The sequence below is a fragment of the Halictus rubicundus genome, chromosome 8 (genome assembly GCF_050948215.1).
Source record: "Halictus rubicundus isolate RS-2024b chromosome 8, iyHalRubi1_principal, whole genome shotgun sequence".
Classification (NCBI taxonomy): domain Eukaryota; kingdom Metazoa; phylum Arthropoda; class Insecta; order Hymenoptera; family Halictidae; genus Halictus; species Halictus rubicundus.
This window is the reverse complement of record NC_135156.1, coordinates 19,070,220-19,096,317: the sequence shown is the minus strand read 5'-3', so window position 1 is coordinate 19,096,317 and position 26,098 is coordinate 19,070,220. Positions and strand designations below refer to the sequence as shown.

Genomic DNA, 26,098 nt, shown 5'->3' with positions numbered 1-26,098 from the left:
AGCTGAATGAGAGATCAAGAAACCGAGCCATCTGGAGAGAGTGCCTAACCTACCCCATGTCTTGGCAGCCGCGCGTTTTTTTCTCTTTCTCGTAGGTGGTGGCGGTAGGCCTCGCCAATTTTTGCGTCAACCGGCTGTAAACATTAGAAAGCCGGCTGCCAAGCGGTGTGTGCGGGCCCGGACTACCAGAGCCAGCTCCTCTACGATCGCGGAACAGGTTCGTCCGGTCTCGTGGTCTCGTGGTCTCGTGGTCTCGTCTTCGTGGTCGGGCTGCCAGGACGCGCGCACGGAAATCACGTGTTTCACCACTGAGTCAGTCAGCGAGTTCGATGAAACACGAATGAAAGAACCGGCGGACCATGCCAGTCGCGAGACAGCCTTCTGCCAGCCGATCGATCAGACGGTCGATCAACGCACCCGGGCTCGGTTCGCTTCCCCCTTTTGCATCACCTTTCACGAAATCCCTTCGAGACACTATACACGCCAGCCTTTTTCAGTATATTTGGAGATGAAAGCCAATTTTTTCAGCTTGTTCGATTTTTATAGAACATCTTTTCTGAAACATGGGTCCATTCGAATCTTAATGCATCTGTTTTTCACAAATGTTTTAACCTACTTATTCGAGACCAAACACCGGTCTCCTCGATCTAGAATCGGTTTCAAAAAGACACGGAGTAAGAAGGATCTCTTAGAACGTTATACGAAGGATCTAATTGAGAATTTCATCTTGAAATATGAAATCTTTCTCGAAATAAAAATGGAAGCATCCTGAGACTATTAAAAAATTCGTGCCTAAATGTCCGGCAAATCGATCCGAGTAGCAACTGGAAGAAACGAGTGACGAGAAAGGAGGGATAGATCGCGATCGATTAACCGATCTAGAATCCGTGCCGAGAAAAGAACGACGTGGCGGGGGTTTAACTCGATCGAGTCATGGAACGCGAAACGATCGAATACCTTGGACGGTGGACAAGATCGACTATTCTTGAAGCCGATCCTCGGACGGGTTCGCGAAGGTCTTGCCAACCGTGTGGATCGTCGTATGTAGATCGCGACGGGTCTTTGTACCGGCGACGACGACGTAGCGTGGCACGTTTGAAAATGGCGGGAAACTCTGCGCGGGCAAAACACAGAGCCCGCCCATGAACAACACTGCCCCGTTGTTGTATGGGGGGCCGGTGGAATTGGCAGAGCGTTCCAAGAAACTTTGAATCGAAGCCGAGTGCACCGCGGACACTTTGAATGGACGGACAGGCGACGGTGAATGAACGCTGAAACCGTGGCAAAGCCACGAGGTGGCTCGGCCACGATCGTGAATCGAGACACGAGATCTAACTATCTCCTGAAAAGAGGAAAATCGATTTTTACTGGAACGTGGAGATGTATCGGGTCACGCGGACCTAAATTTACAGTCAGGTACCTAACAAGATTGCGGCGTTACCTGTGATCTAAAATTCCAGTAATTTTCATTCTTTTTTTTTTCTATGTCTGCTAGTTTTCGCATTTACGACAAAAGTCAAGCGAAACACAAAATAGTGACAATATCAAAGGTAAAGACGAAATAGTGGCAATATCAAAGGAAAATCCGGGCGATCAACATGCATGGATCCTCTTGTAATATTTTTTGTGATCGGAATTCTACGATAAGATGGAGTGTTGAGTGGATACGGTGACAAAAGGTTTGCGTGGACGATCGCTTACCGTGGCTGGTGATAAAATTGGCGAGGTAGAGATCGAGTTCCCGGACGGAGACGTTGATGTGATAGGGGTTGACGCAGAGACCCGGCTGAGCGCATTCCGCAGTCTTCTCAAGCCGTTCCCCGTCCGTCGACTCCAACGGAATTGCCTTGAAGAGGATCACCATCACCAGGTCCAACCTCCATACCTGCGGAACAACCGACGGAGACACGATCGTTTATTGGCCGCTGTTCGAACCACCGGAACCTCGGCAACAACCCGAGCAGACCGATTTCCGGTCCCGGACTTTTCGAACGGTCCATCGACGCTCGAGATGCTCGAGACTCGGACGATCTCCGGGGGTGGAGTTGACGGCCTGGGGACACGAGGGGAAACTACCCCAACTCGCCGAGGCCAATTCGGAACCGGGTACGATGCTTGTGCCGATACCGACGCGTACACGCGAACATTGTCCAAATCCGTCGCGTCGATCGACATTTCCAAAGTGATATTTAGACTGCGGATTTGTCGGGTTTATTACGAAAATTGTTAGGTCAAATATCAAATATATTATCGGCAACTAATGAAAATTGATGCAGGAAGAAACGAATACTTTCCAGTCCCTTGCAATCGACGCATACAATTTCTATTTTGCATACAAATTCGCCGTCCAGTGATTCGTCTCTAGGAAAAGAGTTGCATCTTTAGAAAAAAAAGTTCTAGGTCTACATATTCAAGAAAGGGTTAAGACGAATGGGTAGAACGAAGAAGGGAGGATCGCGACAAGTAGATTAGGAAGTCCGTGGTCAGACGCACCTTATCCGCCTGACGCAGGCAATCGATCCGACGCATCTTGCCCTTCTGGTCAGGATTACTAAGGACACACATGGCTGGCCTCTTCCCCGTGATACTCAGCACGAAGTCCTCCCTGTACTCCTGCGTGATATCCTTTCGTAACTTGCCTAGAAGCCGCGAGGCCCATTTCTGTTTCACCTCCAGCTTCTCGTTCTGCAACAGAGAAAACGTGTCTTCGTTTCATCGCTGTTCCACTAATCCAGCCAACCCATGAAATTCACATTGGTATTTCTCTATAAAAAGAGTCGAAAAATTCATCCGTCGTCGGGCCATTTCGGTCGTAGAATCGGAAAATCCGGCACGGGAAGAGGAGAAGAAGAAGAAAGCTCGTTGCGAGGAGTCAATCGTGCAGGACCCGGGGAGTTTCCTAGGGGAGAAAGCTAGCGAAACATTCGCAGACAGTGGGAGAGTCGGGTGGGTCCGAGCAGACGATGCATCATAAATGTTACAAGAAGCATATTCCGAAGTTTCGCGGTATCGATGTCCCGCGGCAGCTGTTGATCCGGAAAGTTTCTCGAGTTTACAAACTCGATGGCTCGGGACCAAAGGAACCGGCGACCTCAAACTATTCGACGAAACGATATGCGGGATCACGTCGTGTTTCCCCGGCCCGGCCCGGCCCGGCCCGGCCCGCCTCGTGTCGTGTCCCCCCTTCCTTTTTCGTCCGATATCTTGACCTTCCTCGCGTTCTTCTTGTCCCGTAGCCCACCCTCTCCCTTCGCCCCGTCCCCCCCTCCTTAGGACGGCGACGAACGTCGACGTAGAAGCTTTATAATCAGACTCGGTACGCTACCGCGGAGGAGCCTAGGCGCATCTGCATTGTCGATGCTGAGCGACGGAAGTGGAGCGACCCGCTTTCGAAATTTACTATATCGTTGTTGACTACGCGTTTAGTGGGTCAGTATATAAATAGTAGGAATTTGAAAGAGTCCGGTGGAAGCGATACGTAAACACGTCGAGCGATATCGCTGCGGCTGCATGTAACGCTACGGTTGAACTTGATTTCGCCCAACTTTCAGATACAGAGCCATGCTCCCAGCTGCCATTTCCGGCCCCTGTGACGCGAGAGTCGACCCGCTCGAGGAGAGATCAATTATTGCCGAATAAAAATGAAAATTACTGAAAACTCCAAAAAAGGTATTCCTGAAACTACGAATCACCTAAAACTCTCCTAACGAAAAGACGTTCCTTGGACCAAAGAATTACTTGAAATTCGTAAGAAGGCAATCCTAAGACTAAATATTGTTTAAAATGTCTGAACGCATACTCCTGAAGCTGAAAATTGCTCAAAGTCACCAAACAGAAGTTCTCTGAAACTGCTGAAAATAAAATCTCTCTCTAAAATCTCTAGAAAGACGTAAAAATGTTGCTGCGTCGAAGAAACGAATTTGATGGGGGTCTCCGACTGATTGGAAAGATTGCAGGGTAGGGCAGCGAGCGGATCGCGACTGGTTCCTGCTCCGGGAAACGTCGCTATTCGCGATTCGCGATTCGCGATTCGCGTTCGTGCGGTTGCGTGTCGTTCTGGGGGCCTCGGATCGTGCAGAAACGCGGGTTCTCCGCCTCTTTCTGGCTTTCGACAAAGTTTCGCGGCTCGCACGTGCGTGGCAGAAAGGGGCTAGGCGGGATAGATCGGCTCCGCTGGTCGCGCGATGCATTCCGCGCGCTTTCAATGCATTTCTCAGGGACCTTATGCACCCGTGCATTTGCTATTCCACGGGTGACTAGGGCCGCGGGCGTGCGCTGCATAATCGGCGTCGACGCGCTCCGCTTAGGTCGTCGTCGTCGTCGTCTTCTTCGTCGTCCTCTTCGTCGGCGACGAACGATCCTCTTCTCACGCACGCGAGATTTTCCACGCTGACAGACCGTGGCCGCCTGGACATCGGAATTTTATTCGCCAACCGTGCACTCGTCGCCGGCTCGAAATACGCGCGAGCGCGCGCGGATCCAAACAACGCGTTTAGATGCACGAACAACCATGACGGCACCGGCTACTTTGGTCCCCGAGGAGATTTAGGTAATTGTTACCACTCTGGTCCCTGACCTGGCTCTTGTCCCTGGTCCGCGCCGGACTTTAATCAAGGAGATGCTGCCGGTTTATGCGCGGACCGAGGATTTTCCGAGTTTATCGCTTTTTGATGTCGCGCCTATGATCTGATCGAGCGCAGTCGTACCCGAACGGTTCTAATTCGAGGATTGTCTGGATGCGGTGGTATCGCGGAGAGCGTGTCAATTTTGGCGTTGGTACGTGCACTGGCTCGCGAAAATATTCGCACGCCCTTTAAAACGGTACAACTTTTTTTTAATTGGACCGAACGACCTGACCTTTTTTTCAAAAAATTGCAATTGCTAGGAATTATAAGAGCAAATAAAAACGACGCTTTCCAAAACTTTTTTATTTGAGCCTGCAACGGAAATTCAAAATATGCGTTTTGCAGATTTATGTTGGTTGTACACATACTGAAAAAAGTTATACCGTTTTGAAGACACACATACGTGTGTAGCTTGATCCTCAAAAATAAGGCATAGTGAATTACTAAAAAATGTCAGAGAATACCTGACGTGGTTTTCAACTTCTCCGAAGTGTCGCATAATTATTGCGACAGTAAATAACTGTTTTTGTATCGAGGAAAAAAAAGGTGTAAATATTTGCTCGCTGTTTGTCCTGTTTCTCATGGCCTTGCGCGAGTAATAGACCGAAGAAAGAAAGAGGAGAGGATAAAGGATAGAGGATAGAGAATAAAGAAGAGGGGAGAGGGGAGCTGAAGGGGTTGCCGAGGACGGGGTCGTTGAGACACGTAGACGTGGCCAGCGCGAATAGCATCGCGAGAAATCGGCGGCGTGAACGAGGTAAACTGCCGCGCCTAGGTGTACATACGCATGTCACGATATGCTTGTGGCCGGTGCGTTCGCGGGGCCCTCCTTCACACTCGGCATACTTGATCGGGTTTATGCAGGATGCACCGTAACTGCACCAGGTCTCTCCCACAGCGCGTTCTCTGCCGTGGCCGAGCTGCGAGCGAGTCGAGTACGAGTCGAACCCGTACGCGTGACATTTCCGTGCGTGAGAGAGTGTGCGTACGTGCCTTGAAATTTTCAGCGAAAAACGCGAACAAGAACTGCGAGGCACAGAGAGAGAGAGAGAGAGAGAGAGAGAGAGAGAGAGACCCGAGTCCAATGCTTGTAGATCGCACCTGTCGTTATCAGACACCGGACCAATTACAGGCGAACCGAACCCCGGAAGAACGCATATTTTTAGTTTTTTCTCAAGCTAGCCCATAGCGTGCCTTTATATTTTGGTATCCCTTAGCAGTTTTAATTCAAAATGTTTGTTAAAAATGGTCTAATTAAACTGTCAAATAGAACAGCCGTACACGAAGATGTAATGGGGTCTCAGAATAACGTGAGAAATAATATTTCACGTATTATTAGTGTTCGCGATATAACAGGAACTGTGAATTGTTTCCAAGAGGATTTACGGCACCGGTAGATCGATCCAACCGTCCTCAGTCGATATACCAGAAAGGACGATCGGGTAGCTACGTTTGATGTTTGTTTTATGCCCCCATATACCCAATAACAACTACAAGAGGTCACTGCGGAAAATAAAACGTCTAGTAGATCGTACGAGTCATTGTCGGACGAGCCGAAGCTCGAATAGATGGAGCATCTGCATTTAATGCACTGCTGAATCTATCCTAAATCTTTCGGAATATCCAATATCGAGCATGGAAGGTCATCTCTCGGAGAAATACATAACATAATTCAGTGAAAATGGGACAAGTAGAATGTGCCGGTCATTGTCAGACGCGGGAAACGGATCGTTATACCAACGCCTATTCTCCTTTGTTCCACACATTTACAATCGAATCAAGCTCCCGAAAACATTCTATAACGTTTAAATAATTTATTCGACACCTCAAAACCAATTCACTGAATATATTAAACATAAAAATTAGAAGACTACAGAATTTATACCGTGACAATCGACGCGACATGTATTCGACTTTTTATCAATGTTTTTAATCGTAGAAAATTTTAGAGTAACTGTTATTTTTAGTCCCCGGTAAAAATCAATTTTGTGATTGAACGAAACGATTTGAAAGCGTGACGAGCGTCGCGTTAAATATTCAACATTTAATTATGGGTGCTCTCGAGGCAGTTTGTCCGGGGTTCCCAGGTGAAAACGGAAAATCTTCGAACGGTCGATCGCCGGCCGCGCCGGTTTCTCTAATTCCGTCGATTCCTATCGAGCGAGAATTCTCCGAGCCGGACGAGTCGGGCATGGAATAAGAGGCCCGTAAGTTTCTCCAGGTAAATAAATCTCGTCGAGGGCGGTTCATTTTTATGCTTTTCTTTCTGTAAGACGTTCACGTACAGCCGCGGGTACGATCGTCCCGAGGCACCGGAGGCAGTCAGGACTCTTTTCTTCGACTTTCTCCCCCCCCCCCTTCTCTCTCTCTCTCTGGTTCTTCCTAGCCGGAGCCGTGGTAATCGAATTCGTCTCACTTCGAGAGCCAACGAGCCCTCGTTACATACAGCCCAGTGAAATTGAACGTAAATACCCGGCGGACGGACGGCCGGAACGGCTTCCGCGACGACAATTTGTCCCGGCCGACGTGATTATCCGAAAATAAGCGCCACCTCGACGGATTCGGCCCGACTCGCGAGACACACGGTTGTTACGCGACCCTCGTTCCCTTCGATAAGGGCCTCCCTTCTCGAATATTTCCTCGACGTTCCATATTTCTCGGGGAAATCATTCCTCGACGCGGTTCGAAGTCCTCTTACGGTCCTCTCGCTATTAACCCTTCGAGGACGAACGGCGACTCTCAGGTAGCAATGAAAACGACCATTCTATCCAGTCTTAACATAAATTCACCCTGAAAATGCTTTCAGACAAAATAGAACGTCGGTAGATTCGGACAGCCGGTGTCAGACCAAAAATCGTCTGTTTTCTCGGTTAACGGTTTCGCAAAAGCATTGGAAACACAACAATTAGACGAACTCGAAGGGTTGTAAGGAGATCACGAAGACCCAAAGAACCACCAAACATTTCGCAACATTGGCCAAAAGAAGGAGGCATGCTCTCGAGCGTCGATGGTCTCGTCGCGACGTCGCGTCGCGTCGCGTCGGTGAGCGGCGCGAGAGAGCAAGGTAAATTTTCCAGAAACGCCGTCGGACAATATCAGCCTTGAAGGAGAACTCGACCGGGCCAGAAGACGGAGAAAGCGAGGGAAAGAGAGGAGTGACGGCAACGGAGAGAATCTGCTTCCCGAGAAGGGAGCCGTAGCGATAAAGAAGGAAAGAGACCGTGAGAGTGAGACGGAAGGGAGGGAGAGTGAGAGAGAGAGAGAAACGGATTCACAAAAGCTGCAGCTATTTCGGGCACAAACATCCGGGGAATGCGGGGACGACATCGAAACGGAAGTGGCGTGCAGAGTGGCTTAAAAAGGGGGCCAGCGAATCGGCCGGAGGTAATCCTGAGAGGACCAGACGCCGCCTACCAATCGCAATATCCGAGACCAACGGAGAAACAAAGGCCCGTGGCGGACCAAGGAACAACCGACCGCTCCTGCTACTGCAAGACACCGGTGAAAGCGGGGGTGGACCGAACAGAAACGCGAGAGAAACAGCAGTCGGTCCAAGAGAGAAAGAGAGAGAGAGAGAGAGAGGAGAGAGAGAGGAGAGAGAGAGAGAAACACGCGGCCCGATTGTTGGAACGCGGAAGAGCATCGACGCTGCCTCGGCCCGTTTCTATTTCCGTTTTACATCCCGAGGTCCTGTGCTGCTACTTCTTCTTCTTCCGAACGACGACGACCACCACGACGACACAACCAGCAGCGGTACACGGACCAGGACCAAAGAATAAGGGAAAGAGGGTGAAACAAAAGCGAAACAGGTTGCCACGATACCCCTCCGCCCCTACTTTCGGCCACTCTCTGCTTGCTCTCTCGCCTACTTCGAGCTACGCTTGGCTATCTTTGTCTCTATCTCTCTCGCTCTCTCTCTCTCTCTCTCTCTCTCTCTCTCTCTCTCTCTCTCTCTCTCTCTCTCGGTTGCGTTCCACGTGGACACTATCCTAACGGCCCCCTTTGACAGCGGTTTTTGGTCATGGACGAGCTTTTAGGCTGAGAAGCGGCACTTTGCGAGGATTTCGCGGGGATCTCTTTCGGACGGGGTGCTAGACGTTTTTCGGAGACTTTGTCTGCGATTTCGTTCACGATTTATCTGCCTCTCAGTATTTATCTGCTGGTGCCAATTAAATTTGTAGGAGGGACTCGAAGAAAAATAGACGAAACTAAGGATTTTTGCACACAACGGATCTCTCAGACTTACAATTAGTTTAACGTGCGAAGATTCCTCTGAAGCTTGCCAGCCATTTTCGGAATTTTGCAATCTCATGCTCGAGTCAATTGTTGTACAGAAATTCCAGACAGAACTTTATAGATAAAAGTTCAAATTCCAGGGTTTTGCATTACATTCGACAGATCGATCAACAAAGTATAAGAACACTTGGTCAATTTTTATTAAATCTTTACAGCCCGGAGCTTGTGAGAAAAGTGAAGAAAAATTTGAACAAAATTCTGTTTCTTCAATTTTTCCCCGTTTCGGTCGTTACGAAACGATTATCGATGAAACGGGAATTTGTACGAAGAAGAGATCGGTACTCTAAAAACAAAGGATGGCCTCGGACAGTCAATTTCCAATTAGATTTCCCCGGGGGAGTTCGAACCGCCTGGAAAAACGGTCGGGTTCTTGTTGTTCGAGCGTTTCGCGTCCAAAGAACGGAACGGATCGAAAAGAAAGAAAAACAGCGGCGTGCACCTCCGGAACACGGGACGCAACAGCTGCCGCCGATTTATTTTGGATTTGCCGCGAGCTGCGAATACATGACGCCATGTGACACGACGCATACCTGCCCTGCGGGCTCAAACGAACGCCCGGGTACTTTCTTACGCGGACGATGCCACTTCTTCAACCCCTACGACGAGAAACCTTTTTCCGGTGACAAAACTAACTACTGTCTTAACGCGTTGACTGCCACGTCATCCATGCGTGGGTGACGGAATTATTCGTCCAGGTTTTAAAATGAATTGTTACGTTAATGTATTCATCGTACCAAATTTGATTGGGACCTGTAAAATGCAAGAAAGTTGGAGGACCACTCAATATCGTACATTTAATTTTTCTCAATTTTTATTTCATCAAATAACTTACTTGGATTTTATGGAATTTTTTAGGTTTCCAGTTTGACAGTCCGGGTGTTAAAAATAATCTTAGAAAACTTCTTTTAATCTTTTTATTGTTTTAAATTGCACGAACTTAATTTGTCAAAGTTACGTAAAATGCGCGATAAGAAAAATCGCGGGAAATTCGAACGGATAACGTTGCCGCTTCTGCAACGTTTTCCACGTGTTTTGGAAGCCAGGAAAGATCGATTAAAATACTGGAAAAATTTTTCAAAATAAAATTGGGATGACTGTTGGGCAGGGACGATCCGAAATTGGCGTAATCGATTTGCGGGATAGGCGTTCGAGACGAACCAGCGAGTGTCGGGTGCGACGAGAACACTGCAGCAACTTACATAACTGGATCGGAGGCTCCGGGGGCTGGTTGTTCGCGGCTCAAAGCCTAATGCTGCTCAGAAACCCGGCTCTAATTTGTAACAATCGGCCGCTTAGAATAGACGATCGAGCACAGGACGACTTAATTGGTGCCGCGTCAAAGACTCCTCTGTGCGATCGAGCCCGCGCGTGAAACGTGAGACCCATCCGCTCTCTCAAATCGAATCGAATCGCTCAAAATTCCAGGTTTCCTCGTTATCGCAATTTTTCACTTCCAACTGTTTTAATTCTCTCCTCTCCGCCGAATCGCGTACTGTTTTCCTCTCCCTCCCCCCCCCCCCTCTCTCTCTCTGCTTCTTTCTTCTCTTTTTCTACCACCCCTCCCCTTTGCTTTTTCTACCGTTTCTCTTTAGCCGGGTCGGCCTTTTAACATTCTACCCGCACTATCGCGCGATGCTCCCGTACGTGTGCCCACTGCATTAAGCGCATCCTCGAATTCGCGTGCACCGAAATTACGTATTACGGTCGTTCTGCCCCGCGAATGAATTTAGCCGACGTACGCGCGATACTGTATACCGGGTGACGCCGATTTCTGCGGATTTGAACAGCACTGCTCTCAATTGGTTAGCATTCTGCCACCTTAGGGGAGACTCGTTTTTATTTTATTTAGGATTTGATCCCGTTCGAAATTCAGTTTCATTCTAATTCTGATGAGATTGCCACTATTTGGGTCAAAGAAGACTGTCGTTCGTTTGGTTCGTAGAAGGTTTCATGGAACCGGCAAATTTTTAGAATTTAGTACGGTAGTGCCTCTCTACTTGTTTCAAGTCTGGGTGTCAAACCAAAAAGCAACAGATCGAACTTGGTTTCAAAGATTGATGAATTCAGTACAGTAGTGCTTCACTACTGGTCCATTATCGTTCTAAAATCTTGACCAATAAAGATGTACAGCTCTGTCTTCAGTGCCTGCAAAATATTCCACACTGAAAACCAGAAAAGTTTCACCTCATCTTCAACCCTCATCACCTTCCCTAAACCCTATTCCGCCTCCAAAAAAATCTACACCCTCAAAAATCAAGTCCACAACGGTCTCACGATCAACAAACAATTACTGAAACACTCAACCCAAAATTCCCCCCCCCCAGATTCAACCCCACGTTTCTCCAAAAATTGACGCAATTTTCGACCAACTTTCCAGCATGAAAAATTACTAACAAACAATTAGCTGTTCACCGAGAAACCGCGGAAGCTGAAAACTCCACGAAAAACTAATCAGAGGTTCATTAAGGAACCGAAGAAACGAGAAAAGTCCCGTGAAGGAGGCGCGAAAAATCAAAATCCGCTCGCGAGCGGAAAGAAACCGCGCCCTTAATCGCGTCCGCTCAATTACGCAACCCCAATTAACCTCTGGAGGGTGAGGGGAGAGGGTGTAGAGACGCCGAGGTCCCCTTTAACAGCCCCGTTGCTCGTTCCCGCGCCGAGGAAAGGCGAAAACGAGCTGACCGTCGGCCGTTAGGCTAAAAATGCGGTCTGCGCTTTATTTCCCGCGCTTGAAAATAGCCCGTGAGCCTCTTCTCCGTGTAACTCGCTCTGCGGCGACGGGGGTGCGAGGGGAGGAGGAGGGCTGCGACGTGGTGGGGGTTTGCTAGACGGGATTCGGGTGAGAAGGGGGGTGGCTGTCGAAGGCGGCGGGTGGGGCGACACCAACGACGCCGTTGAGCATTTTCGGAGTGGGGTCAACCTCCCCCTTCCTTCTTCCCCCATCCATCGGGGGTGGAGGGCCGGGAGGGGGCAGTCGCATTTACAGTCGACACACACAGACAACCGGCCGATGCACGCGGGCATTTTATACAGGGTGGTTCGATGGTCTCGCGCTCGAATTTCCTTGTCGAGTCGCGGGTCTTTCGCTCCAATAGGGGACGAAGGGGTGTAATTTTTCTTCTGTTCGTACCAAATTCATTCTTCGAGTCCATAACTTCTGTAGACTACATAGAGCATATAGCCTAACCCCAATAATAATTCTTCGAATTATAATTATAATCCACCAAGAAGGCGTTTCGATAAATTCACCAGGAGATGTTTTAGCAAATCCACGGAAACATAGAGGTCCCTCAAAACCCCTACCGGATTCCGAATAAAATCGACAGAGGGTTGAAACCTCCTCTACTTCGAAAAGGCGTCGAAAATTTCCAAGTAGATCTGCGGACGACACTCGCCGGTCTTTTTTAATTGTTAAATAATGTACAGAGGGCAAGAAGCACTTCACCCCTCCGAGGGAAGCCACCCCGAAGGCCGGGCCGTTTCTCGTGTCTCCAATAACAATAACTTTCGCGAAGTAAGCACCCGAAAAACGCTCTCGAGGCGTCCATTACGTCGCGATATAACGCGCCTCACCCTCTCGGCCACTTTTTCCCTCTGTCGAGAGATGGCCGAGAAAGAGAAAGAGAAAAAGAGGAGTAGGAAAGCGCACCCCTCTTCGCGGTCCAGCAGGCTGCGACAATTTGCCGCATAACGATGCCTTCTTTCTTTTCGTAATTGAATCTAAATATTAAAACTGCCTACCACCCCCGCCGGCTTTGGCGCCGGCCTCCTTCACGGTTTCTGTTCCTTAACGCAACTCCCTCCCCCTCGCGAATCAACCCCCAACCCCCTAGAAACCGGCGTGTCTACCCCAAACCACCGGTGGAAAAGTTTCGAGACTCGGCGGCCAGCGTCCTCTCTCGTTGCCCTGGAATATCGTTTAGAGCGATCCTGCCGCTGAAATTACACCGTAACGCGTGTTAAAGGGCTGAGCTCGTTCAAAAACTTCCCCGCAGTCTCGCCGCTCCCCTCCGACCCCCTGCAACCCCTTTATGACCGTTGCGTCGTTATCCGGGGTAGGGAATTGTCCGAATTATAGTCGACTAGACACACCCGGCGCGGCGTGCGCGCGGGGAAATAAAATTTTTGCTGGATTTCGAATTTTTTTCACCGGCCTCCACAGGAGGAGTGGGTTGCAACCCCTTCGCATAAATTTCCTTGCGAAATGCTCCTCGTGTTTCGGATTTCTCCACTCGAACCGCCACCGCTCTCTTCCCGACGAGTTGCCTTGTAGGAAATTCCGGGAGCGTGCTACCGCCGGTCCTCGGGGTGAGTTGCACACCCTCAAATAAATTTACTTCGGAAAAATTCTTTCCTCGAGCTGCGAAAAATGTTCAGAGTATGCTATTTTCGAAGGAAATTGGATTTTAATAATACGACTGGGTAGCACTGTTTCAAACCTTTCGTGAACTCTGAGGTGCCAACGCTAAGACCACGTTTCGTCCTCGAGGATATTTATCGAGTAAATTTTGTTTAAGTAACCGTAAAAAAAAATTAAATGCGCCCCTTCGCGAAATATTAAATCAATCTAACAAGAGAAAGTCACGGAGTCTCGGAATATGTATACTAGAACTTTAAATAGCAAAGCGTAGGAAAATAGCGTGAAAAATTATCTTCAAGCATACCGCAAGATTGTGAACGTCGCGTGTGTGGGACAGTGTAAAGCGTGTAAATTAATTTCCACACGCGTTACCCAACGAACGAACAAACTCGGAATAAATGAGACTAATTTTCAGCCGAGGCGGAGAACAAAGTTTTAAAGAACGGACGGAATAAAGGTTGAATTGAATTTTGCCAGCGATTCAAGATGTTTGGAGAAGAGAAAGGGAAGCGTGTACGTGGCCGGCGTGGCGAGAGCACGTGGCCGGTTCTTGGCGTACGCCAAATCAACAAGGTTAGCCCCCTACGTACCGAATTACGGGTTTACGAATCTTTGGCAGCCGGCGAACCAAGGTTTGGGTCGGCCATGTGCACGCGACTTCCCGTGCCACGTGCTGTTTCGCGGCGAATTTCCTTCACGCTTCGATTCGAACGTTCCTCGTTGTCTCGGGGACAATAGCGAATCAAATCGATGAAGCAAAATGAAAATGGCTGTGAAGAATCACTGTCACAGTCCGACATATGTACCGCAGATTTTGTGCTTATACGAAAAAACAAATGAATAGGACATGTACGATTCAAAGCAGCAGACAAATTAAAAAAATTTTAATCCATTAGTTTCAGCTTATTAAAATATTTCAAGAAAAGGAAGGCATTTCTATTCGTCTCCTGATCGTTGTAAACGATGGGAACAATTTTTAGTTTGGAAGGATTAAAATCTGAAAATCAATCGGTGAATCCTGTCGGTGGTGTTGCCGACGATCGTGTCTCGGGCAAAAGCAATCTTGCCCGTTATCAATTATCGCATAAATATTTGCCGTATGCCGGTCGAACGGGGGAACAAGCTGCTCGACGAGAATAACCTTGTTCGTCGAGGAGGATCCATCATCGCTCGCGTTTCCCCGACGCAACGTAATAACGTCGGACGATAAAACAACGAGCGAAAAGGTTTCGGGAACGATAAAGCGAACGGGGAACGCAATTCCGCGCTCTACGTAATCGACAATTGGCTCCAGACTCTACGCCGACTTCTTCCCCTTCGGGAAGACGGATTGCGCTCGGAAAAATGTCTTTGATAGGACGCTCTTTCCATCTATATCTCTACTTCTTTCTTTCTCATACTGCCTCTCTCTCTCTCTCTCTCTCTCTCTCTCTCTCTCTCTCTCTCTCTCTCTCTCTCTCTCTCTCTCTCTCTATCTCTATCTCTATCTCTTCGTCCCTCGACTCACCCCTTCCGAGCGACTTTCTCGCATTCAAAGGGGAGAGGAGGGTTCAATTCAGGCCAACCCCGTATGTATACCGACTGTAATCTATAACGGGCCTCGGCATTATCAGAGTCAACTTTTATTCGAATTACATTCCCCTGAAATTTTTATCTCGCGATCCGCTTATCTGCGGTGGTGCTGCTTCGCGCGTAATTAGAGCGCCGCGCGAGCAAAATGCGATTTTTCATGCAGAACTTTGCTGGAAAAATTAGTCGAAATTGTGGAAAATGTTCGGGGCTGCTTGATATACATTTCGAAACGGTAACAATTATTCAAAATCCCATTAATAGGCGTCCGAAAATTTTCTATTTCACTCCAGTTTGCTGTAATTCGGGTACAAAACTTTAATGTTGCATAAAGATCCGCTGTCTAATTATGAGACCGTTGAGGGGTGGTTCTGTCCAATCTGTTCGGTGGAAAATCACTGTAGAGCGATCAGGGAAGCGTCGATGCGAGCATTGACGTTGGATTCGACGTGACCACCACCACCACCACCACCACCACCACCACCACCACCACCACCACCGAACAATTTTTCCGGTGCGGGATAGGGGCGGCTCGCGGGGGAGTGGAACGGGAAAATTTCCTGTGGCCAGGTGAGCTCATTTCCCCGGGCTTAATTCCCGTGACACGAGTTACACCGCGTATGCACGATTTTGATAGGATAAGCGGGCGTAAACACGGGCAAACAGAGTCGCGACAGCAGCAGCCAGCATCCAGCAACCAGCAGCCAGCAACGGAGAGAAACGCCGAAAACCGAGGCCCCCGCAGTCGAAAAACCGAATCGATAGTCGCGTGTTGGCCCTGCACACGTGCGCGCTACCCTGTCTGCTGCCCTTGTCGGAAACAAAAAACCTAAACGAGATATCGAAATGATGTTTGCCCGGCAAATTACTTTCTTGTTACCCGGGCCCGCGAAATTCCATCGCGAATGTTGCGATCGCGAAGCTGCAGAAATATTTGCGACTTTATTCTGGCTCTGACAGAGACTTCCATTTAAATTCTGGAAGCTGAAAGTAATCGGACCGCGGATTTGATGCATTCATGACGAAAACAACCTGGTGCGATTTAAAACGGTGCAAAACATTAACAGAATTTGCAAAACATTTGTAAAACATTTCACATGTTTTCTCGACTGTGTTTTCTGTATTTTTAGCCATTTATCGAACACGGACGCATTTGATAATATGAAAACCGTTTTGAACAACGGTATGACAATTTTGTAGCGGCGCCTCAATTTTTAGTTGCATCGAACACGTACAATAAATTACCTAGCGCCCCTCGAGCCCATCCCACCTGGAACCACCATCGACATTAAAATAAAGCCACGAGGACCGCCTTATTCTCTCCGGAAAATCCGTGGAAGCCATGCCTCAGCGAAAACACCTCGCATATTACTATCAGGGGCGGCAATATACGAATCCAGGGGGTGGGTCGCGGGTTGGGCGACACCGGTTAAGGACCGTGGTATATCCTGCAGTCCTTGAGAGTCCTGGAGGATCGGTGAAAGGCGACATTCGCGTTCCCGTGGCTCAAAGGGCGCGGAACGAATCGGCCGGAGGGCGAACGGTAATAGACGCGGTATGAGGCTAAACGGGCCTTTGCTGGAGAGAGAGAGAGAGAGAGAGAGAGAGAGAGAGAGAGAGAGAGAGAGAGAGAGAGAGAGAGAGAGGGAGAAAGAGAAAGTTTGTCAGAGTGTGAGAGAGAGGGGGAGTAAGAGATGTCCGCGTGGGAGGGGTTGTAATATTTACAACACTCTATGCAGACCCCGGAATTGCCTATAAAGAAATCGCGGAGTCGCTTTGTTCGCGTCATAACGTAGTAACGTAAGGGGCCAGCAGCTATACACTCGGGAACGATGCCAAATTAATAAATATATTCCAGTCTATCCCAAGCCCGAGCCTCTTCAGCCCCCACCCACCCCCTCTCCCATCACCCCCATGTACCAGCTATCGACGTCCACCGATGCGGTCCGACCCCCTTGGAACCAGAACCCTGCACCCACCTATGGGCTTTCCCATAAATTTTCGATCAACGAACCACCCACCTGCCCCCCAATCTCTTCCTCCTGCTCCGTTCACGTTTTCTCTCTCTCCCTCACTTTTTGGACCCTGCCGAACCATAGTACTCTATCCACCTTTTTCGTTCCGGGAGTGCATGTGCATACACACCGGCCACGAAAGAATCCGCCGAGCCACTCGAGAACTCGAGGAAAAGGATTGGAATTTATGCCCGGCAGCTTCCGAAGCTTCTTCGCTATACTAATTTATGGGGGACTCTCTCATTCTATCTCGTTCTCTCTCTTTTGGGCTTGTGCGTTTTTTACGCGTTTCTCTGGGGAACCAGGCGGAAGTACTGTTGGCAGATTGTCGGTGGTTGTCGGGAGATTTTTTGGGGAGGGACCTCCTTCGAGAGATTTAGTGGTGGGAGTTTGCTTAGGGGGCGAAGAAATGGTTGATTCGAGTTTCTTGTGGGCGGAGATTTGACGAATCGAAACAAACGTCAAGCAATAATTAACGCTAGGTTTACGGAGCACTAAAAGTGACCATTTTGCATTATTTTATAAAAATAACGTGCTCCCCACATTTCTAGCAATACTTTTAAAACAGATATACCTAAAGAAATAAGTTTGCTGAATAATTTCTCACGTATGCATCCTTAGAATCTTAATAATTTAAAATTAAAAATTAAAAAGTTCGAAGACCTGGTTCTTCGAAAACCACTCAAGGGACAAAGTGAACGGCAACCAAAGTACCACAAAAATTGCCACAGCCTGACGAACCACCCTTAGACCCACAACATCCAAAGTTGGACCACAGAATTCCCAAAAAGCAGCCTAATTTAAAACTCGAAGTAGAATCTCGTGACATTTCGCAAAATAGTTGGCCAGCGACGAAATTACGAAGGACCGCGGAGGAACCGCGAGCGGACTCGTCGTCAGGACGATCCCAGGATCTGATACGTCCGGATAAGAGACGACCGAGAGTTTTCTAATCTGGGAGAGCTCGTGCTGCGAGATGATAGTCCGTCGTCTGGTATAATTCATTCGACTCCGAGACACCGGCGCGGCGTCGGTCTTCTTCTTCTTCGTGGACGAAGGGAGGCGAAGGGGGTGAGAGAGGGTTGGATCCGTAGCAACTCCTCTCACCCCCTCTCGAATCCCTTTATTTTCGCGGGTTCCCCGTCGGACAGATTTATTTAGCTCGGGCACGATCGTTTCGCTCGCGATATTTCCTCGATTCTCCGCCGCGACAATGGCGACGACGATTTCAGATTGCAGTTCAATTTAATGTCGAGCACCAGCCGGCCGATTCTCCTCGCAAATCTACAGGGTGGTGCGAGTCTGATTGCACTTCGGAACCGCGGAAACTTGCGGAGAGTGTGCGGAAAATTGTAAAAGAGAAGTTAGACCGGAGAACTGATCGAGAGTGGGGACGTGATATTTTTATTGGTGAACTCAAGCTTTTAGATTCTTTGGGAAAGTTGACTTTGTAAATATGAATAGGAATTTTAAGGAAATTAGAATAAAAAGCTGTTTAAATTTAATTGTTGAATTTTTCGGAGCGTTTCAAAGAGGGTGCTTTTGTGTCTCCGATATGTGGACATTTTGTACAGTAAAGAACCCAGATGGCCAGATAATTAAATATTAAATTAGTGGGAGTATTTACAAAAATGTGAGTTTGATTTTGAAGTGTAGGAATTTTGCAAAATGGAAAACAAATTTGCCACGTGGAATAAATTAAAACAGCAAACTTTTGCAACGTGAATTCTGGTGAATGTGGATTTCAGAGGAGAAAAAAGAGGCAGTTTCCCATTTTTCATGTATTTCCCGAGTGAAGAATCGTCCAATTGTCGATTGTAGCTCGAATTACGCTCCACCCAGTACATACACGCGTACTTTATATACGTGTGTATGTATATATCAATTTAACGGCCCGAGCGAAATGTTTTCCGAGTTAATGGGCGAACGGTATTCGATGTAACAGGAGACGATATTTTTCTGATTGAATTTTAATTCGATTCTACTCCGGACAGTATTTTTTAATTCGCGTCGCGTGTTAAATGCCGAGCGAAATCGATTGGAAAGCTGAACCGGCGAATTAAATCAAGTACTCGATACGGGGGAATTCATGATTTTCTACTGGCTGTTCTTTATAATTCAACTGGAAACACGGGAAAATGGTAGTTTTATATTAATTGCGCGGATGTTTGTCGCGGGACGCGATCAATTCGCGAAGGAATGGGAATACGCGTCCCATTGTCGGTGGGACAAAATATAGAAAATACTCGAGCAGCGATATTTTACAGAAAATTACGAAATATTTTTTGCTTTCGCTTGTTCTGCATCGAACGAATATTTTTCGTTCGAGTGGACGATTTTTAATATTCGGAGAGGACGATAGCTCGAAAATCGAGGGTCGATCAGAAAAGACAGCGGCTGGTCACGGAACAACGTGTGCCGAGGTATCGATTAAGCCCCGTTTAAAAGTTAAACCGCCGGAATTGGGCCAAAGTAGGGGACCCTAACGAATCCAATCGACTTATCGAGCCGCGATGAAATTTCCCAGTTCTTTGCAGCCCTCGAGTCCTTAATCCCCGGCCGTGTACCTAACAATCGATCTACCAAATCAAATCGACTGCATCATGCACGTGTGAAGAATTTCCGCCGCGGGAAAAACGCTTCCTTCGACTTCGCCCCAAGTCGCAACTCGAAGAACAATCCAGGAGCACGCATATCATAAAACCAATTCAATTAATTAATCAAGTTAAAACGGATACAAATCATCCCTGAACTCCTAACACATTATCCGTGTGAAGACTCGCCTCCAATAACGTACTTCGATAATTTTAACATGATTTTTAGGCATACTTTTGGTACAGCAGAATTATTAAAAATCTTATTAATAGGTTTCCGGTCGGTAAAGTGTCAATCGACATGTATCATCCAGGTCTTGACGACATACATCGAGAAATCACTGTATTTCCAAAGTCGTCAGAATTTGGAGCAACTCGATCAAAAGACGATCGGTCGCACCTAAACGAAAGTGAGCGGAAAAATTTGTAAAAACCAAGCAATTAGTTTTCAACACCTACACGCTGTAAAAATAAGTTTCGAACAGATTCGCAGAGCAATCATTGAGAATGAAAATTGTAAAATTGTGCGCCGATTTGCCGACGACCCGCGGCGAACCGGAAGTCGCCATCCAAGCGCAGATTCGTGCCATAAAACAGCTCGAGCGGTATCGGTGGGATGGGGGATGGGGGATGGGGGATGGGGGGGGAGGGGTGCGAGGGTGGATATAGGCGATGGCCCGGAGCGAGCAGGCCGTTCCGAAAATTTTATTGCCATTGTTTCCGGCATCTCGGAGCACTCCTCCTTCGGGAGGCGAATATTCGCGCGATACGGAACGGAATGGAACCGAATGGAACGGTATGGAACAGAAACGGGCGTGCGAAAGGGTTCTGCCTCGGTCGAGACATATGCGATATGCCTCTGTCGGCAATAAAACGGCCAGAAGGAGGAGAAACGAGGAGCCGAAGGAGCGGTGAGAAGAGAAGAGAGGAGAGGAGAGAAGAAGAGAGCACGCGGAAGCAGATTATTTCGCGTCTGAAACGATGCGGCCCCGACGTCACGGGGTTCCAGGCGAGGATTCGTCTTTCCAGGATGCCATCGTTTATTTTCAAACTTTCTTAACTTCCGGTCCCGCGCCACAGGGGGCCACACAGGCGGGAGGGGGCAGGCAGGGTGTCTTGGGGTAAAAAGTCTCACGCGCGATCGACTCTCATTCACGGTAACAGAGCGTGAAATGTTGCACGGGTTGCTACCCCCATTGTCGCGAGCCTCGACGCGATTCCCCAGTCGCCTTTGTGCGAGACGAAGTCGCGAGCGACCTGCTTTTTGTCGGTCATTAACGCCGGAACCGCTAACCGGGTCGGATTTACCGGTCGCGATTTTTTAAAGTCATTTTTCGCGAGAGGGAAAAAATCTAGAAAAGCTAATATTTTTTTCACAAGATTAATAACGAGAGAAAGGATCTTCCATAAGTTTACTCTCTCTTGCAATCGACGTAGACAATTTTTATTTTGCATAAAGATCCGCGGACAATTCATCGATTAGTGCCGCGATCCACGACGTATGACAACAGTTGTGGTATTTCTCAGCTATTTTACACAGCTGGTAAAGCTACATATGGGAATAAAATTATATTACACGACGTTGACGCGAGTTCCGAAATAAAACACTTCGGACCGCAAGGGCTTAAAAATGAAGAAAACATTTTTTTTCACTTTTGCCCAGGATTTCGGCGAAACTCGCCACAGCGCGACGATCCATTCGATAAATCAGGCTCATTAAGCCGTCCGGCGTGGATCGAGCCGAAAAACTCCGGTCGAAGAACCGCGGTAATCCGGCGCGGCTGCACGGGCAGCAGCATGATCGGGCGCGCGCGGGCAGCTCGTTGGCTCGTCGATAATTAATAACCCGAAAGCCGAAACATAATCCAACATTAACAACCCCCTCGAAAACAGGGTTACACCGCCCCCGACCCTACCCAGCTGGCCGTGTGTAGCCCAACCACCTCCCCCGGTTCTCGCATAAACTGGAATACACCTCCACGGTGACGAGGAGGTGCGAGGTGCATCGGTGATGCGATAGCCCGCTTGAGCTCGTTAGATGAATGGGGCCGACACACGTACCGAGCACCCAACTAACCACCCTTGTTGAGCACAAGAGAGAGAGAGAGAGAGAGAGAGAGAGAGAGAAATGGAGAAAGAGGGACGACGCAGGAACAAAGGGTGAGGGTTTATAGGTTGGGGCGTAGGACAGAACACGAGGGCGGTTGGTGGTCGGGCCGAAGGGCAGACCGAGGGTTGCGGGGGGTGTAGAGAAAGAGAGAGAAAGGGACACAGAGAGAGAGAGAGAGAGAGAGAGAGAGAGAGGCAAAGGACGGGGCTGCTAGTTTGCATAAATTTAGGAAATACAGGCTGGAAAATCGATATCCGCATAGAGATTATAGATGGTGGTTGGTAGGCGCCGCGTAGCCGCAGCCTCCGTCGCGACGGCGTATGCGCTACATGTCTACGCTCTCTCTGCCGTCTACCCCCGACCACCCCCTCCGGCTGCACACCAACCCCCCCGTCTCTCTTTCTCTCACTCCCTCTCTGACCGGCCTCTGTGTGCACGCTCTCTCCCGAAAAGCTCGTGTGTACCCGTGTACTCGGATACTTCTTGCGGGTGTTGGTGGGTGCAACCAACCCCCCTCGCTGCTTTGCACCCCTACCCCGAGCAGAGAGGAGAGCCGTCTGCCGCCCTCTTCTCGCGTGATAGCAAGCCCGTACACGTTCTCCGCGTCCTACAATGTCTCTGTCTCGGTCCGGCCGACGATCCTCTTCTCTCCACCCCGCAGTCTTCTTCTCCTCGTTCCTGCTCGTTTCCAACCCCCAACCCCCCCCGGACACACCACCCTCTCGGACCTCTGTCTCTGTTTCTCGGACTCTCGCCGTGTGTCGGGTTTTGTCTCCTCTCTGCACCCCTTTCGACCATCCCCCCCCCCTCTCTCTCTCTCTCTCTCTCTCTCTCTCTCTCTTTCACTCTCGAGTTTCGTTCCTTCTGTCGGATTCACCCCCTTGCAACCCCCGTCCCCTCCTCCAACCGACTCGCTCACTCACCCCGCTGCAACGGAATTGAAGTAGTCGATATCGTCCTGCGGCCTGTCTCGAAATTAAGAGAAAACGACGGACTCGGAACCCTACCACCTCCCCCTCTCTCTTTCAACCCCCGCGGCTACACACCCTCTCCGAGAATTTTTCTTGCTCCCTTTCAATCCTCTCTCTCTCTTTTTCTTCTCTCTCTTCTCATCTTCGTCGCAGCTCTCTCTCTCTCTCTCTCTCTCTCTCTCTCTCTCTCTCTCTCTATCTCTGCTAATTTCTATCCCTTCTTTCTCCCGTTTTACTACCCCCTTCCGCCCCTATTTTCGTTTTTTCTCTGCTGTGTTGGTAGCTTCGAGAGAAACGCGTGGATGTGTGCTAGACGATTTCTTCCTTTCTTTCTTTCTTTCCGTGTTCGTCTCTGTGCTTCTCGTCGTCGACGAATTTAGGGGATGAGAGGACCGACTGGATGGTGGTGACTTTTTCGAGGACACGTTTCACGGAGACCAGACCCTTCGCGGAAGGGGTTAATCGCGTTCGACGATGGCCTGCGATTATTGGACGGCTCGGACGCCGTTTGAGAACGTAAACACCGGAGCGCACCCTCTTCGGGGGATGGTTCCGCTGGTAATTCGCTGCGAGACGATGCTGTCCCACGAGGGGTGACTTTTTAGAGTGAACGAGACTCGGTTGGTCCTCGCGGCTTTTGCTGATCGGTTGCTAAACTGCGGATCTTCATTGAAATGCCCATTTTTGTATTTCACCCCTTGAGAATTACGTGTAACTTATTAAAATTATTATGGGAAGAAGTAAAGGTCTATGCAGCTCCTATTTCGTGCAATTGACTTGGACAATTTTGATTGTCTAGTAATCGCTATAACCATGAAATAACTTGTAATGCAAGGGGGTAATTTTATGAAAGCGAGGAGCTGAAGACTCGTTGCTTCGGGTCGATCGATCGATTGATTTCGACTTTTTCAAATTTATGAATGAAACTATGAACTTACGTAAAGTAGCCTGAATGCGGTCCCCCCAAAGTAAACGACACGCCACCCTACGTGTTAATAATTAGTATCCAATGTCCGTTAACGAGGGGTAGCTTCGAAGAGTAGAAAAATGTTCGAGGGGGTTGAAAGGAGGGTGCGATATCGACACGAAGCAGGACTCAACTTTTAGATCGCGATGTTCCGAGGCCTCGAAAGACTTAATTCCGCCGGAATGAGAAATTGTCCCGTGCCACGCGAGTCTGAAAGACGAACGACTTAAAAATTCTTCTTAATCGCCCGTTTTAATCGCCGAAAATTCGACGAAACTTTCGGCGAAATTGCCTGGTTTTCCTGTTCGAACGATCGGCGCATCAAATACCTAAAGTTCAACCGATCTTCACGTTTCGAAACCTACGATAAATATGTCTAGAGAGGAAAAAAAATGGCGGAGTGTCTTCTCTACGACCGAAGAGGTCAGGACTATCATTTTCTCGTATGCGAAGCGACTCCAAACTTCGAAGCCAGTTTTCCTTAATTACATTACATACTTCGGACTACAAATCACCGTGTTCTCCTAGTTATACGATAGACTCCCGAAGTCCTACCGATTCACGTCTCATGAGAGAAAGGGGATCCGGAGACTACAAACTACCGTTTTCGTCATAATGGCGGCGTCACCTTCGACTACGAATCGCGGTTTTCTTAGTTATGGGGTGAGCTTCCCAGAATTTACTCCTCCTATTTACGTATTCGTCGGGGTACGCGATAAAAACGACGCGGAGAATTCATGGGGGCCGAACATTGTTCTCCCATCGGTCCGCCATGTTGGATCCCGTGGAAAACTGACGGACCATTTTCGATCCATCTTCGCGACGTGTTCATACTAGGCACCAAAATAACAGTTGTTCCAAAATTTTCTACGATAAAAATCATTCGTGACAAGTTGAATATTATTGAAATTTAAGATAATCTACACAAAATATAAAAAAGAAAAAAAATTCGAATTGTTATTAGTGTTCAAAGAACTTGTATTAATCTTGTTTCTGGCGATCCTTCGGGCAGCTAATCGACTCAAGTTATTCAACAAGACTTCAAAAATATTATTGCTGACACAAACGATTGAATCCAACTTTCGAAAAATTCCTAGTAAACTCTACGAAGGAATTGCAACGTACCTGTTCTAGGTAATCGCTAAAAGTCTAAGCAGCAGGGAAGAGTGATCGCAAATGACGGTGCAAAGAGCGAGAAGAGGAGGCGTTTGGAATCGCGGCGGGGTGGGGCGGGGCGGGGCGGGGCGGAGCGGGAAAGCAGGAAAGCAGAAGCGGGAAAGCATCGTTCCATTCCGAAAATGTTTTGCTCTCCGGTAGATTGAACCGCGAGGGCAATCGTTCTTCCACGCAAACGAGCGAATCGATCTTCGTTATCGTGTAGGTCGCCGGCGCGTCGACCGTGTGCAACGCTTGTCCTCCGCTTTCTCGTCGTTGGACACTCCGTCCACGTACGCAGATGCTTTCCAGAAAGAGCCGCGGAAGAAAAGAAACAAGAGTAGAGAGACGGAGAGACGGAGAGACGTCGAAAAAGAGCGAGAGAGAGAAAGCAAGAAGAAAACGCGATACACTTTTATGCCGTGTGTTTAGATAACAAAAAAAAAAGAAAGGAAAGAGAAAGAAAAGAGGAAAAAAAGGAAACGGGGCTCGTTGACATGCGACGCGCGCCCCGGAAAATTGGAATGGACGTTCCGAGAGAGCGCCGGTCGTCGCCGACAGTTCTCCTCTTCCTCTTCGTGCTCCAGCTGGCCCTCTTTCCCTCTTCTACTCTACTACGCGTCCTCTGCCGACTCTCCTATGACTCCTCTATTTTTCCCTCCCCTGATCGCATGATCTGAAAGCGGACCGATTCGAGCGGACCTCGGCGCATCGGAGATCGCGATCATCGTTTTCAATGGCCACTTTCTCGAGCCCCAGATATCTCCTCTGTGTGCCCACCACCCCGTCTGTGTGCGGGACCGAAACCCGCGTCTCGCTTTGTCGCATTTCACCGTTACCAACCCGCAAACCCGGAAGTCTCGGGTGTCGCTGGACAGCCGACGTCCATGCAAATTCCAGAATTTCTTTTACCCGGCGCGATCCACTCCTCGGGATGAATAAAAATGACCTGGTTTCTCTACACGCCGGTTCAGGTTTCCCGGCAGATTTTCCTCGATTTTGCCCGTTTCGAAATGGTCTTGGATGGTGGCACGTGACAGGCTATTTATTCTCTCAATCAATTACTTTGATTTTGTCAACGTGTTAAAATATACATCATTTATTTTTCGAAGCAGATCGAATAAAAATTGAATTCTAATAAATTCTCAGTCTTATCGTTTGTATAAAAAGCATCACGTAGCTAATTTTGATGATGTTCAATTTACGATGTTATGTTTAACACGTCGGGGTTTAATGGCAGACAATCCCGTATCGAGTTTTAATAAAATTACACAGTATAATGGTAAGAATTGCAGCGTCGATTAAATTTGCAAATGGAATCGTCGATTATCGCCAGCGGCCTCTCTCTCTCTCTCTCTCTCTCTCTCTCTCTCTCTCTCTCTCTCTCTCTCTCTCTCTCTCTTCATAAAGCCCCGTTTCTATGATGGCAGAGGGCT

The 26,098-nt window shown here is 48.5% G+C and overlaps 1 protein-coding gene across 10 annotated transcripts in view; it reads right to left on the bottom strand.

Annotated features, from left to right (window-relative positions):
• The window catches only part of Nfi (Nuclear factor I), an 80,633-nt gene that overhangs the window by 35,860 nt on the left and 18,675 nt on the right, over window positions 1-26,098 (bottom strand). For all 10 annotated transcript variants that reach the window (XM_076791908.1, XM_076791910.1, XM_076791911.1 and 7 more), the window contains 2 exons: window positions 2,494-2,685; window positions 1,702-1,885 (listed from right to left, as the gene is read on the bottom strand). In XM_076791908.1, coding sequence (XP_076648023.1) covers window positions 1,702-1,885; window positions 2,494-2,685 — 376 coding nt within the window. The remainder of the gene's footprint in view (window positions 1-1,701; window positions 1,886-2,493; window positions 2,686-26,098) is intronic.